The following is a 15,484-nucleotide window of genomic DNA, read 5'->3' as shown; positions in this document are numbered from 1 at the left end:
GCCTGATCCACAGCTCTCTCTGTCAGTTAAATCATAACCTCACCTTTAAAAGTCAGTTCCTCCCAGATGGAAGCAGCCACTCGGGCCTTGAAGGTGGTGGCAGTGGCCCTTTGCTTATCAAAAACAAACTCTGCAATTGCTGCTTTGGCGCATAGACTTGACAAAGGCTTGGTTCCAGTCTCTCTCTCTCCCTCCTTCCCTCCCTCTCTCTCCCTCTCTCCCTCTCTCCCCCTCCCTCTCTCTCCCTCTCCCCCCTCTCTCTCTTTGCCTCTCTCTGCCTCTCTCTCCCTCTCCCTCTCCCTCCCTCCCTCTCTCTCTCTCTCCCTCCCTCCCTCCCTCTCTCTCCCTCTCTCTCCCTGTCTCCCTCTCTCTCCCTCTCCCTCTCCCCCCCCTCTCTCTCCCTACCCCTAGGAGAAAACTGGGTGGTAATTAGAACATGTGTTTGCATTTTAATATGTATTAAGTCCCCACCGCATCATGGGGTCCCTTCAATTCTCTCAATGGTCTTTTAGGAAAAGCCAAAGAAGTGGAGGTGGAAAAGGCAATTGTGGAGAATGTGGGGACAGGAGGAACCTTACAGAATACTGAGCAAGAGCAGCCCAGACCCAGCCCAGTAAAGGATTGTGTGGACAAAGGGGTGTCACATCCCAGTGAGAATGCTGAGGACCAGAAACCCGCTGAAGACAGCGCTCTGTCCCCAGGACCACTCCCAGGGGCCAAATGTGAACAGCAGGTTCAGAGCCAAGCTCAAGAGAACACTTCTTTCCTCAAAAACCCAGGGCAGATTGAGTCACGTGAGGTCACAAACAACCCAGATGGTGGGACCAGAAACTCTTTTGAACAGTCTAACTGCCTGGGAGGTCTAGACAGTGAAGGGTCAGGGCCTGCCGCCACCTTGGGTATCAAAAATCAAAGTGAAAACTCTGTAGGTAATCAGGATAAAGGAAAAGAAGAGGATTTGAAAACAGATTTGGAAAAAGTTAGTTTCGAACCACGTCCACACTATGTTTTGGGGCAAACATCTGAAGTTGATGGGGTGAGTTGTACAGACTCAAGGGGCACAGGTGGAAACCCCACGGAGAAGGTGGTCCAGGCAGGAGGAGCTGTAGTTGGGGAACAAGTGGATACAGTAGCCTCCGGTCCTCTGGAGCACAGCGAAGACACAGTGAGTCATGACGGAAGATGTATGAATGATGCGGTAGGGCTGAGCTCAGAGGGAGAACTCACCCAGGGAGTAGCTAAGCCTGAGATGGGTGGAGAAAATGCTGTTACAAAGGCTGGGGACACAAAAGTAAGGGACAAGAAGCCCATCCAGGCAGAAGTCCAGGCCACCCTTGGGGCTCCCATAGGACAGAGCGGCCATCAGGACACAGTAGGCCCAGGTAGCTCAGACTCCAAACACGCTCCGCTTGATGCAAAAGAACCCAACAAAGAGAAGAGTGAGCAGCAGGCAGAGGCCTTGGACTCACCACAAAGGAAGACTAAGAACAAGAAGAAGAAAAACAAGAAGAAGAAACCTCCAGCCTCAGTGGAAACCCGCCGAGACGCCAGCAAAGAGTCAAACTGTCAGAACACAGAAGCGGGTGACCCGGAGGAAGAAGAGCAGACCCAGTACCCTGACCAAAAACAGGCGGCAGAAACCCAGAGTGCAGACACAGAAAACCCCGCACAAAAAATCACGGCAGGAAGCAGTGAACGTGTCGATTGCCCAGAAGATCCTAAAAGTGAGTCGAATGGAAAACAGAACCAAGAGGAGGAAGATGATGTAAAAACCCAGGCAGGGAAAGCAACAGTCGACAGAGACAAGCTGATGTCTGAGGCGGACACAGCGCAGTCATCAGGCACCAGTGCTGAGGGTGAGGAAGTTGAAGAACATGTCACAGATGGTCCTGCTGATGGCCACACGGATGTCTTGGATCAAAACAGTCCCCAGTGTGAAGAAGGGGACATTTCCCCGATGGGAAAGAAAGGTCCCCGAAAGGATGCTAAGAGAGGAAGTAAAGAGGGGCATGTGCTGTCCCAACATCCAGGCCAGACGGTTGAGAAGGCTGTGGATGGCTGCAGTGTAGACAACAGGGACCTGTCAGGGGAGCTGGGGGGCTTCAGTTCAGAAGGTGGCGTGCAGACAAGAGGGGAGATTGAGAATAGCAAGAATAAGGAGGATTGCACCATGTCGTGAGGAGGCAGAGGCAGGCGGCGGGTGGGCGGGGGAGACAGCGGGCCCAGGACTCAACACACTAAGCCTCAAGAGTTCCTCCTTCAGCTCCACTGCCAAGGTTCATGAATGTTCCCGTTTCTGTGGATGTACCACGTGTCCTTCAATCACCAAGTATCAACTACTTTAAGTTATAGACTGTTACTTGTAGATTTGTATTCAACCATTGATCACCTAGACACCATTGTGTTCAGTTTCGGTTATAGCTGAGGACATTCCATGAGCATCAGGTGACACCCTGTCCCTGTCATGTCTGCATTCCAGCCTTAAGGTCCAAACTTACCATTGCTTTAGACCGAGATGAATGTGGATGTTCTTGACCAAATGTATCAGCATCTAGTGGAAGTGACCAAACATCATTCTTAGATTTCTGCACTGTGAGCAGTGAAGCATCAAACTACTATGTCTTATTAAAATAGATGTATTTTCATATTTGATCTTAATATGTACATCATAAGCTGTATTTAAAGGAGCTAGATTGATAGGTAGCATACAAGTCACTGGGGGAGAGGAGCTGTACCTCAGGGTAGAGAGTAATCACTGTAGGGATTCAAACAGGTGTCAGAAGACACAGGGAACTGCGTGCCTTTACCTCACATAAGTGCTGTATTTTGCACCAACGCTCTTGGATCTTATTGCCAATGGTACCCAAATTAATTTTATCAAAGATCTTTATTTCACGTCACACGGGTGATATATAAAATTCATTTTATACGAATATTATATTTTTATTCTTTTCTGTTAATGACAAGCTGAAATTACATTTCCTACTTTAGTGTTTAGGAGAAACAGTCATTAAATTTTTTTTAACTTTAAAGTTATCTTCCTGTCTGAATGTCTACTTATTATTAAAAAAAAATACAGAAGTTCTTTGTTCTTATGCAAAGGACTCATTCAATTATAATCCAACATTTTATGTTTGGCATAAATATTTTTATTTGTTGTTTCTCAGTATTTTCTTATTGGAAAGTTATTATTTTATCTGCCTGAAGGAAATATGTATTTTCTATATAAAGAAGCTTTTAGAAAATAATTGTAAAGTTGAATTTAAAAGTAATGATGGATATAAAATCACAAGGCTGTGTACTGTATGACTACTGTTGACGTGTTATGGGATCATGTGAATTCATATTACTGTTACAAGGTAGAGAGGGTCAAAAAGACCAAAACCTCAGTGAGTTTGAGGCAAACTAAAGTGTCGTAGAATTGAAATAAAAACATTTTATAATTTTACAAGCCTGTAGTTCTGGTCTTTGAGCCCCTTGACCTCTGTAGTGCCCACATGAAGTCACTTTTGGCTTTGAACTCCCTCAGGGGTTCCAGAAAGACCAGTTTTCAGTGCCTTCATCATTGACAAGTGAACCCCATGTTGAGGCTGCCCGGGCACTGGTATGGGAGCCCACAGAAGTCGAGGGAGCAGCCCTGCAGCCCATCTGCAGTACGCTATGGACATGTCATGTGCCCCGCCCCCCTTAAATTAGGGAAAGTCTCCACTTGCTCTGCTAAAATGTCCCAGTGCCTAGGACTGTTTGTGGAAGAGGATAAAGTGATGAGGAAACACTGGCCACGTGTGCACACGTGTCTTGAGAAATGGGACAGGTGAGCTGGTGTCTGCTGTCCTGTGCCATGAACGTCAAACAAATCAGGCTGCAGGCTGTACCCCAGGGCTCTGCTGCAGGGCCAGAAGGCTGCAGTCGGAGCCCCAGCTCCGGTCAAGCTCCCATTCATACTTCAAATGTCTGCTCTCACTCAGACCCTTGAAGGCCACCTCTGGGGGGTTAGAAGCCTACCTGAGGACCTTGTTTTCTACTAGTTGCTCCCTTCTGAAGAGGTCACACTGTGCAGCATGTCACATGGTCTCTATGCCAAGGGGCACACAGTAAAATGTGTTCCCCATGGCCTGCCTCTGAAAGACGGGAGGGGTGTTTCCTGTGCTGGGGCCATGTGGTGGTCATACTTGGAACACTGTTTTCCAGGGAGAAGAGGCATTTCACCCACCACCTTGGCCACTTCCACTGCCCCCTTACACACTTCTTGCCCCTTTACACATTTCTTGGCTGTAAAGTCCAGTGGCTGAAGGAGGGTTGTCCCTCACCCATGCAGACCTTTTGGATGCTGTAACTAGAGGAGAGACACAGTTGAACAGCCATCTTTTAGCCTCAGGGAAGGTGGAAGCTGACACTGCTAGGTTCCATCAGAGTTGGTATCGGGAAGGGGCTAGGAGAAAGGGGCAGCCAGTGCATTCCTGCGCCCCCATCATCACATTTGATCATAAGGAAAGGAGACAACTCCACTGGGTAATGGGGAGGGGCGTATGATGGCTGAAAGTACCCCACACAGTGCAGAGTACACATTGCAGACATTTATCATGAACAAACCACTAGACCTGGGAAGGCTTCCTTTTGCCTACTGAAGATGTGAGTCCCACCATTTGGAGTTATGGGGTTCACTGGCCTTGAGTGACCCTAGGGTAGAGTCGCTAAGGTTCCCAGACCTCAAGATGACAAAGAAACCAGGAACTTGGAGAATTCCAGCACTTGTTTGGCTACCTCAGGAATTTTCTAGAAGTCTCTTTTTTTTCCCATTTTGTGAGTCTCAAAACAGCAGAAATTTTGCTAAAATTTTAATTTCATTTTGTTTTGTCAAGACAGGGTTTCTCTGTGTAACAGTCCTGGCTGTCCTGGAACTCGCTTTGTAGACCAGGCTGGGCTGGAACTCACAGAGATCTGCGTGCCTCTGCCTCCCAAGTGCTGGGGTTAAAGGTGTGTGCCACCACCTCCTGGCCAAAACAATAATAATAATAATAATAATAATAATAATAATAATAATAAGCCCTTTAATGATATAAAGATAACTTTAATAGCCAGCCAACTAATTTTAACATGAGTATAAAAGAAAGCCTCAAGTTCAGGATAATGTGAATTCTTTTTGGCGCCTCATCTCTGGAGATTACAATCGTTGTCTTTAGTGAGTAGTTTATGCCTGTTTTGGCATCGAGTGTTACGGATCAGTGAGCCTGCTGTTTACAGCGTCAAGGTAGGGGATTCCGCACAGAGCATACCAGTGCACCCCACTCTCCACAGCAAAGTAGATGCTGCTCTGTCTACATCAAATACTTTCACTTTTCCTTTTTTTTTTTTTTTTTTTAAGGGTCTCAGACTGGCCTCAAACTCAGCCACCCTCCTGCCGTAGCTCCCTAGAGCTGGCATTACAGGCTCATATTCCACTACCTGACTCTTGTTTTTCCATTTTCTTGACACCTGACTCTGTGTTTGCCTCTCCAGTCCTTCTTTCTGGTCTCCGAGTATCTGTTTTTCATGGTCTCTTCCGTAAAACGGAAGTTCAGACCACCCGCACTGTTCTCCACTGCCTCTGTCATTACATCTTACCATTCATTTTTTACTGCTTTTCTAGGTTATTTCAAGCCAAGAGAAAAAAAAAACAATATTATGTAATTGATAGATGAGCTTTAAGTCTATGCTCATCACAACTAAAGTTTTTGTTTGTTTGTTTGTTTGTTTTTGTGAGGCTGAAATACATAAGGGGAAGATTGCTTCACTATTGGGTAAATTTTGGAAAAGAAAGAATAAAACACGTAGCAGAAGCCACTGGGCTGTAAATTAAAGTAGAACACCAAAGGGTCAGAAAACTGCATTAATTCTTGACATTTTAGTTGTAAGCCTAGCCTTTAACAGCTGAGCCGTCTCTCTATCTCAGAAAACTATTATTATTACTATTATTGAGATTTTCTGTTGGCTTTTATTTTGCTATATTCTGCCTTTCCAGGTAACAGCTTAAGAGGTTTTTGGAAGATAGTTGGCAAACGCCAGTAACTTGGATTAGGATGTGTCTGGATGGTCTGAAATGAAAACAAAGATGAGCTTTATGTGCATGGGTTTTCACACATGGCTCATCCAAGTTAATTACTGACAGTTGAGAACAAGATCAGGTTGGGAATGGGAGGTCTAGGCCAGGTTTTAAGGGTTCCACTTAGAGGTTTAAGTCTAGATCTGAAAAGGCCATAGAAAGCAGCGGTCAGGGACACCCCAGGCTGGGCTGTGAGCCCTTAGGCATTAGGAGTGAGTCACCTAAGGTCAGGGACACCCCAGGCTGGGCTGTGAGCCCTTAGGTATTAGGAGTCACCTAACCATCATACTGGAAAACACAAGATGGCTGCTCATGGGGACCCTGGGCTCAACACAAGTGGTAACAGTATCCCCATAGGCATCCAGCATCTCTGTCAGTCCCAAGAATCCTGAGTTTTGCCTTTAAGTGTGAAAATCCTCACTTGTACTCAGGTCTTCCTGTAGACTGGAGAGTCTTTAGTACTCTCCTAGAGAGATTTGGGAAACTGACAGACAGACAGACAGACAGACAGACACACACACACACACACGCACACACACACACACATCCTTCCATGTCCAGGATGGGAAGAATTACAAGAACCAAAGCCGGTACTGTGCTTTTTTCAGAAGAGTAACAACATATTATAACTGGCTTAGTGGACATGTTGTCACTGGGCTTGTGGTTTGTAAACAGAGTTAAAACTCTGATGTCGGTGAAGTCTGTGCGAGAAATGAGAAAGCTGACTAGATGTGGAGTGTAACCTCGGAAAGAGCTCTCCTCGACACTTGGGTGCTCATGAGCGACCACACTGCACATTGCTAAACCGTGAAGCCTGTGAGATCTTGTGTTGCAGCGCGTCTCCCTAGCGTTCTTGCATGCTAGCCTAAGTAGAAGATTAGCCTGTTTGCATGAGCCGGAGGCTGTCCTGATGAGAAGCATGTCGGGAGGCTGGCACCACCCCTTGGCTGAGCTCCTCCCCATCCTGTCTGGCCTCCTCATTCATCGTGGTACGTGTTTAACCACCTTCATCACTCACATCCACTAACCGATCTGCACGTTATTCTGTCGGTGACATGCTGAAAGGGCAGAATACGGATTCACCTGTGTCTTTCTGATTTCTTCAGACGTTAGGTTGAAAAAGCTCATGGATGAACGGGAATGCTTGTTGGAGCAGGTAACCACCTTTCTGTTATTTTACAACATTTTGGGTAGGGTACCTAAAAGCATGCACCTCTTCTCAGCCTTCCTTCTTGCTCACTCTGGACACCCCTAAATGTCTGTGTCTGAGAACAATGCTGACCTGATGATTTGACCCAGACAGAACATTTCTGTCACAAAAGGCTTAGTGAGGACCCAAAACCACAGGGCAGCATTTGGTACATTCAACATGGCCTCCAATTTCCATCCTTCAACTCCACCCTGTCCCCTCAACACGTCCCCTCTGAACTTCATGTTCTCCCCGCCCCCCCAATAACGCACTAAGGACAGTTAGCGCTGCCTTCATGTGCATGGATGTGAGGCCATCCATTGGAGCACAGAAACCTAGCAATGGGAACAGCCTGAAGAAGAATGATTCTCCCCCAGCAGCTATCAAAAAGTACCGATAGCCCCTCATTAAGGCCTGGGGAATAATGAGCACGGCCCGGTCTATGCTAGAATTTTGACTCACTTAATGTTGAGCAGGTAACACAGCTGCCCTGAGTTCATGAGCACAACAGCTATCTCATGTCCAGAAGACAGCGTTTCACGGCACGCCTCCCCACAGTCTGCCTCTTACATTCTCTCTGCCTCCTCCCTGTGACATTCCCTGAGCTCTTGGGGTGGGGGAGTGATAAAGATGTCCCTTTTAGGGCTGAGCGCTTAATCTCTTATTCTCAGCACTTTGACCAGTTATGAGTCTCTTCACTGACTGCTGCCCACCGCTAAGAGAGGCTTCTCTGACCAAGGTTGAGAGCAGCCCAGAACTATAAGTGAAAACATAAACATTTAGAAGGCAACATGGTTTAAATCGTGACTTATCTTTGTCCCTCTCTCTGACTTCAGGAAATGCCGAAGGGCTCTGTTTCATCTTTCTTGTCTGCAGGATAGTTAAAAATGATTCCTCAGCCACTTTCCAAGGGAGTCACTTCCTCCAACTCTCCCTCACTTTCTGCAGTTCTGTTAGCCTTTCAGAATTGGATTAAACTCAAGAGGAGTCATTGAGGGTCCTGTGCATATTTTAAAACATGTATGCACTGCAGATCCTGTCCCTGATCCCTTGGGAGCAGCGTGCACCCAAGGTGGTGTTGAAGTAGAGGGGCGGGGCTTGCAGCAAAGCAAATGGCTGCTAGCCACTCTTCTGACCCTGTATGTTTCTCCATCTCTGAGAGAAGACTCTTGTAAGGCCCCCTCCATAAAAGCTGGCCAGTGCCTCCACGCCAACATGCTGCTTGACCAGGTTCTGTGCAGAACCACACAGCTTTAGAAGGGACTTCCTTCCCATATACCTGTACCCATGGGCCTTAAGGGTCCTCATATCTTTGTGACTAAGCAAAGGTCGGTATCGTGAAATACTAATTTCAAATATTTGTTGTGCAACCTACTCCTGAGTCCCAGAAGAATTTCAGCCTGAGAAACTACTGTTCACAGAAGCTGGGGAGATAGCTCAATCAGTAAAGTACTGGCAAAACAAGCAGGAGGACCTGAGTTCAAATCTCCAGCACCCACGTAAAAGCTGGACATAATGACATGCACTTATAATCCCAGAGCTGGGGAGGTGGAGGCAGGTGGATCCCTGGAGTTGATTGACCAGCCATCTTCCCTGAGTGCATAAGCTAGGTTCAGTGAGAGACTCTATCTCAAAAAACAAAAAAAAAGTGGCGCATAATGGAAGGACATACCCAATGTTAACCTCTGGCCTCCATAGGTACACACCTACACACACAAAGGTTCACACAAACACATACGTACAATGTACACAAGAATTACTGTGCACTGGGTTACAAAACAATTCATGCCTGAAGTTGTGAAGTCTTTGTCTCACTCCCTTCCGAGGTGAGCTCTGGTCCTCAGGACCTTTTCATTTAACTTTTGGGTTGGTTTTTATTATTTCATCCCTCAGGCTGGTGGAACCCAGGCTAGACTGTAGCCTTTTCATGAAGTTCTCCTGTATACTCCTGTGACCCTTGCCTCTAGCACCTTGGGGTCACGCTAACAGCAAGGCAATCAGTCACCTGCTGTATTCTGGGTATGACAAGCTCTAAATTCAGCTTTTCAGTTTCCTTTGGAAAAAAGAAATGAACGGATTTTACTGGTGGTGTTTTCAGATTAAGAAGCTCAAAGGGCAGCTGGAGGGAAGACAGAGGAACAGCAAGGACCTTCTGCGACCAGAGGACGGCATCTTGGAGAATGGGACAGACGTGCATGTCCTGGATCTGCAAAGTAAATGTTGCCTCCTGTGTGGAAATGCGTGCTTCCTGTGGGCTGATTGTAAACGCTTGTGGTGAAGATTCCCGGCATTCCCTCCTGTCCCTTGGTAGTTCCTGGATTCCACAGCACAAAGACATTTTGTGGGTAGAGCAAAGTGGGCAGGGGGCAGCATGAGCCTGTGGGATGGAGCTAGTGTCCCAGAATGCACAGGGGGACATGGAGGAAACTTTTTTGCTTTGCTTCATGGGTCTGCCGATATGATGTTTCATGCTAGTCTACTAGAGACAAGCTTACAAGGGATGAGATTGTGTCCTGCCCCTCTTCTACGTCCTCTTCCTGCATCTTTGGGGGTTCCTTCTTATCTTGGGTCTCCTGCCTATACATAAGAGATACCAGGCATGTTTCAGGTCAGGACTCAAAGAAGCCTTGTCTGATTCTGTGGAGACTGAGACTAGAACTTGAAGATGTGTGAGATGATTCTAGAAGAGCTGGTTCCCAGGAACAGAATGTTCTAGCACCTGAGAATTTAACCCATGTCCCTTTCTTGTTGCCCTTTAGGAGATGCCAACAGACAGATCAGCGACCTCAAATTTAAACTTGCAAAGTCTGAGCAAGAGATAACTGCCTTAGAACAAAATGTATGTGCGACTCTCCTCCGTCCTGGGCAGTTTATAGACAGGTGGCTGGAGTGGAGTCTGAGGTGGGGCAAAAAGCAACAGAGCAGTGGTCCTCACCCTTCCTAATGCTGAGACCCTTTAATACACTTCCTCATGTTGTGGGGACCCCCAAACATGAGATTATTTCTGTTGCTACTTCACAACTGTAATTGTGCTACTATTATGAATCGTAATGTAAATACCTGTGTTTTCTGATTGTCTTTGGAGACCCCTATGAAAGGGTCATTCAACAGCCCAGGGGTCACGACCCACAAATTGAGAACCATTTCCACAGTGACTTGGAGAATAAGTGGTTCTAGAGAGGCAGGGTAATGAACCTGGGTTCAGATCCCCAGTTCCCATGTGAGAAGTCACGTGTGGTGCAGCGTGTCTGTACGCCTTGCCTGGATGGTGAAGACAGGAGGGTCCTTTGGACTTGCTGGCCAGTCAGGCTAGCTAGTCAGTGGAGTCCGGGTTCCGTGAGAGACCCTGTCTCAAGTCTAAGGTAGAAAGCGAGTGAGGAAGATGCCTGATGTCACCCTCTGGCCTTCACACACACACACACACACATACACACACACACACACACACACACACACACACACACACATACACATGTCCTGAGGGTGTGGTTAAAGCGACAAGTAAGTCTCTTGAGGCACTTATTTACTTAGTCTTTTGTTGTTTTTTGAGACAGGATCTTATGTAGCCCAGGCTAGCCTCAAACTTACTATGTAGCCAAGGGTGACCTTGAACTCCCGATTCTCCTGACTCTGTTTCCAAGTGCTGGCATCATAAGAGAGTGCTGCATGCCTGGCTTTCGAGGCACTGCTCGCAGAGTTGGGAAGGAAAGATTGTTGTCGCCATGGTACTGATGTTATTTAAATGTTGGAACGAAACAGCTCATGTCAATGGGGCTTGTGAATGTCTTAGACTTTCTTTACAGTTTATTTATATGGGATATGGCTCAGTCTATAAAGTGCCTGCAAGACAACCTGAATTGGATCCCCAGGATCCACATAAAAAATTGAGTGTGGTGGCAAGAGCATTCCATCCCCGTGTTTACCCGCCAACCAGCCGAGCTGCAGGCCAATGAGGACCCTGTCTCAAAGAACACACAGTGGATGGCTCTTGAAGAACAACACTGGGTGTCGTTTTCTGCTCCCCTCATGCATGTGCACACATGTGTACCCGCACACACATGAATACACATACACATAAGAATAATTAAAATAGTTGTTAATTCAACACACATCATGCTAAGACATCTCCTTCCCTGAACTTCCAGCCTTTCTCCCCCAAGCCAGGTGATGAACAAACTCCTGATGAACAAACATAGGGCCCTCCTACCTCTGCATCCTCGATCCTAGGGATAGCCTATGGTACATTCCAGGATGAGTCCAAAAGAAGCACTTCCCCTCAGCTATGGATATATGTGCTGGAACTTTTCATAGCAACAAAGGGTGTTGCTATATATCTAGGATGGCCGCTATGAATTTGTATTTGAGTTTGTGATCCTCCTGCCTCTGGGTTCCAAATGCTGGGATGTGGACACGCACCCGTCACATCCACATCAAGCCTCCCTCACTCCTGGCCTTCCAGGGCAGCAGCCGAGGATGTGTGCTGAGGTCCCGCCAGCATCATTCTGCCTCACATTCTGCCCAGGCCAGTGAGCACAGGCCAGAGGACAACATTCTGACCCCCATGCTCAGCTTTTTATTCGAGTTCTGGGAATCAAACTCGGGTCTTTTTGCAAGCACGTTCAAGTCCCACAAGGGAAAATGAAAGCAAAGAGAGATCCACCCTTTAGACTGAGGCCATTGTTGTCAGGATGGGGTCACTCAGAAATGCTACCGGACAGCTTAGTTGGCCAGAACCCAAGCAACATCCAAAATGCCACACTCTCAATTGCGTGTTTTCAGTTTTATTAAATGATGTCCTTTGATCACAAATACAATAAAGCAAACTGCAAAAGAATACAGTGAATGAATTTGTGTCAATGGCTTTCCCCTTCCTTTCAGGTAATAAGGTTAGAAAGCCAAGTAACACGCTATAGATCAGCCGCTGAAAACGCAGAAAAAATAGAAGATGAACTAAAGGCAGAGAAACGGAAACTCCAAAGAGAGGTAAACTTCCTAGGCCTTTTCTAGGGGACAAATGGGCCACGACTGTCCCTTAAGGTCAGTAGAGAGTGAATTGACCAAGTCTGGGCCATTCATTACCCGCTCAGCCTGTCCATCCTCAAGTTCTGACATGCTACCAAAGTCATCATGGTACAGCCGGCTGGGACCCCTCTGAGCATGCGCTGCAGGACTCATCCATAAACATCAAGTTATTATCAGATAAAGGAGCAGCCAGGCCTCTTAATGCCTGCATACTTTGTGCTACACAGGGCAACTCAGGAGAGGCAGGCAGGGGTGGAGGCCAGCGCTGGGCTGAGTGGTTTGAGGCCACCTGCCATGCTTCTACTCCTTCTTTGAAGACTGAATGTTTTACTTTCCCGAAAACACTTGGCAAAGATGCCCACTTGGAAAATGCAGCATCTGCTGGGCCTGTAGCTGCATGCTGGAGAGCGGGCACAGTTAATAATGAAATCATTTCTTTAAATATTGCAAACCTAGCATTCTGTTTTCCATTCCCAACCACTAGCATGTATTTAGTCTTTGGGTATTGCTTCCTGCCACCCACTCAACCCCCATGGTTTCTCCCTTTTCGAGTTCAGTGTTCTGTGAGGTTAAGTTTGATTATGAGCCAGAGGAACATCCCAGGCCTGAGGAAGGAGGTGGGAGGCAGAAGGTGGAATCTTCTTTCCTAGAACCCAGCTACCCGCATGGTTAGAAAGCAGACCTGTGCCCTACCCACCGACAGCTCCATCTCTATGGGAGGGAGCTCCCTCCCTAGGGCCAGCCCTCTGCCATGATGCCTGCAAGCCTAGAAGCAACCTGCTCCCATGGCTACCTAGATGCTGCCCAGGCCCTCTGCTCCTGGCTCTAGGCTGTGGCTGTTTGGGGTTCTGACATTCAAGCTTTGATTTTCAGCTACAGAAACCTTGCTCTGGACCCCATACCAGAGAGCTACCTTCTCCAACTGGTCCAGGCTCCGTTTCATTTGTATTTGATGGCTCACTACACTCACCGTTTCTGAGCCCATCAAGACCCACAAGGTAGTGTGGGTCTGGAGTCTAGTTCCAGATAAGGAACATCTCCTGGTTAAGATGCCAGAACTGGGAGCCATATATTGTTTTTCAATTAAGAAACATAGGATAGAGCAATAACTCTGGTTGAGAGTACTTGCTGCTCTTGCAGAGGACCCAGGTTCAGTTCCCTGCACTCACATGACAGCTCACAAATGTCTATAATTCCAGTTCTGAGATTCTGGTGCACTCTTCTGGCCTCCTTGGGTACCTGCATGCACATGGTACACAGACATAAACATATACATAGAGTACTAACTTTCACAAATAAACACGTGACCAAGTATTTAAAAAGGAAAAAAAGTAAAACATGCACATACATGACTTTTAGGATTTCAGTGTGGGTGGGCTGTAGTGTTGCTTTCTAGTAGGGTTGGACTCTTAGCCACGCAAAACCCTGTCACGTTGCGGGGAAGCCTGGTTCCCCAAGCTCATTCATTGCTTTTCCTCCTCCTTCCAGCTTCGATCCGCACTGGACAAAACAGAAGAGCTGGAGGTGAGCAATGGCCACCTGGTGAAGCGACTGGAAAAGATGAAAGCCAACCGCAACGCGCTCTTGTCCCAGCAGTAAACACCGGCACCGAGTGGGCAGCTCGCGGGGGACTGGGCAGCTCGTGGGGGACTCAGATGCCTAGTGTGGCTTCGCAGGCCTTTCTCTGTACTGTCAGGAGTGAGCGCTGCATCTTTCCCTGCCTCTGAGGGAAGAAGTGTTTCCGGGCAGGGGTCACCTGGGGAACCCAGCAGCACCAGATGTTGCCGACTGCAGACCCCTGGCCCAGCCGGGTGATGCTCAAAGCCTGCAGATTTCTTCATAAGCACACTGGGTCTCGTGAGAGCTCTGGACTTGATGCACAGGGGCCTCTTAACACCACCAACAGGGGTGAATGAGGTCATGGGTAAGGTGGGACTTGATTTTCTTTTGTGTCTTGCTGAAGGTTGAGGGGAAATGTGGCAGTGTTGGGGAATATCCATGGCGGACCCTCCAGTCTGAGTGACTCTACTAGTGTCTCCTCGTCCCTGCTTCCCATACACAAAACACTGTGGAACCACAAGCCATTACCAAGCAAAGCTCCTCCACCGGAGGGAGACAAGGCGATGGTCTCGACGTAAAGTGACCTTAAGAAGACTCTTTACAGGCAACACATGAAGCTTTTCTAAGGGACTTTTGCATCAGTTCAGTTATAAGAGTACTTTCTCCCAGGGTCATTAGGCGGTAGCTTCACCGAAAACAACAGCTTTTCATTTGCATTATTTAATCCTTATATTTGGAATTGAAGTTGTTAACTTCTTTTAAAGAATGTACTGCTAGAAAAAAAATTTAAAAATGAAATGTTAAAGAGAGCTGTGTGTTTTTTTTAAGGTTTATTTATTTTTGTGTACATGAATGTTTGCCTGCATGTATGTATGTGTACCACATGTGTGCGGTGCCAGAAGAGGGCGCTGGATCCCCAGGACTGGATTTACAGATGTCAGTCACCAGAACTGAACCCAGGTCCTGCAGCCAGTGCTCTTAACCACTGAGCCATCTCTTCAACCCCCAAAGCCATGTGGTTTTACTTTTCCCACTGAAAAATATCATTACTTGATGTCATATTTGTTTATTAGGAATCATCTTTCGTTTTGATTTTTTTCTTCAGTGTGTGTATGTATGTGTGTGTGTGTGTGCGCGCACGTATGTGTACGTATGTGTGTGTGTGTGTGTGTGCCACAGCATATGTGTGAAGGACAGGGGACAACTTGAAGGGAGTCAGTTCCCTCTTTCTACCATGTGAATTCTGGGCATTAAGATCAGGCCATCAGGCATCCTTAACCATCACCTTTAAATGCTGAGCCATCTCACTGGCCCCATCTTTTTAAGCTTGGCACATGAATTCAATTGTTTTCTTTCCCTGTTTTTTGTTTTGTTTTGTTTTTGTTTTTGTTTGGTTTTTTTGTTTGTTTGTTTTTTAAGCAAACTTAGAGCCAGTGCCCTGGGGATGTAAAGGGCACCGAAGAGGTAAGAAAGGTAGACTCCACTGCAGGACCGACCATAGGAGGCCAACGCCGAGCAAGCTGACTGTATGCCGATTTTCAGTTAGCCTTTGTATGTATGTCACGTTTCAAATGGCGCTGGGAAGCAGGCCCACCTCTGACGGTGACTACGGGTGTGAACTGAAACAGCAG

The 15,484-nt window shown here is 47.1% G+C and overlaps 1 protein-coding gene across 23 annotated transcripts in view; it reads left to right on the top strand.

Moving 5' to 3' along the window:
* Positions 1–14,662, top strand: part of Lrrfip1 (LRR binding FLII interacting protein 1) — a 134,294-nt gene extending 119,632 nt beyond the window's left edge. For 15 of the 23 annotated variants that reach the window (XM_052750427.1, XM_052750420.1, XM_052750422.1 and 12 more), the window contains one exon: positions 513–3,447. In XM_052750427.1, coding sequence (XP_052606387.1) covers positions 513–2,179 — 1,667 coding nt within the window. In that variant the 3' untranslated portion in view covers positions 2,180–3,447. Of the gene's footprint in view, positions 1–512; positions 3,448–7,188; positions 7,239–9,369; positions 9,485–10,030; positions 10,111–12,149; positions 12,255–13,781 lie in introns of those variants that run through there. The other 8 variants (XM_052750440.1, XM_052750435.1, XM_052750442.1 and 5 more) reach the window with 1 other exon arrangement.
* Positions 14,663–15,484: the final 822 nt, after the last annotated feature.

The sequence above is a fragment of the Peromyscus californicus genome, unplaced genomic scaffold (assembly GCF_007827085.1).
Source record: "Peromyscus californicus insignis strain IS unplaced genomic scaffold, ASM782708v3 Scaffold_21__1_contigs__length_65335640, whole genome shotgun sequence".
NCBI lineage: Eukaryota > Metazoa > Chordata > Mammalia > Rodentia > Cricetidae > Peromyscus > Peromyscus californicus.
The sequence above is the reverse complement of the archived record's forward strand: the minus strand, read 5'-3'. Positions and strand labels throughout refer to the sequence as shown.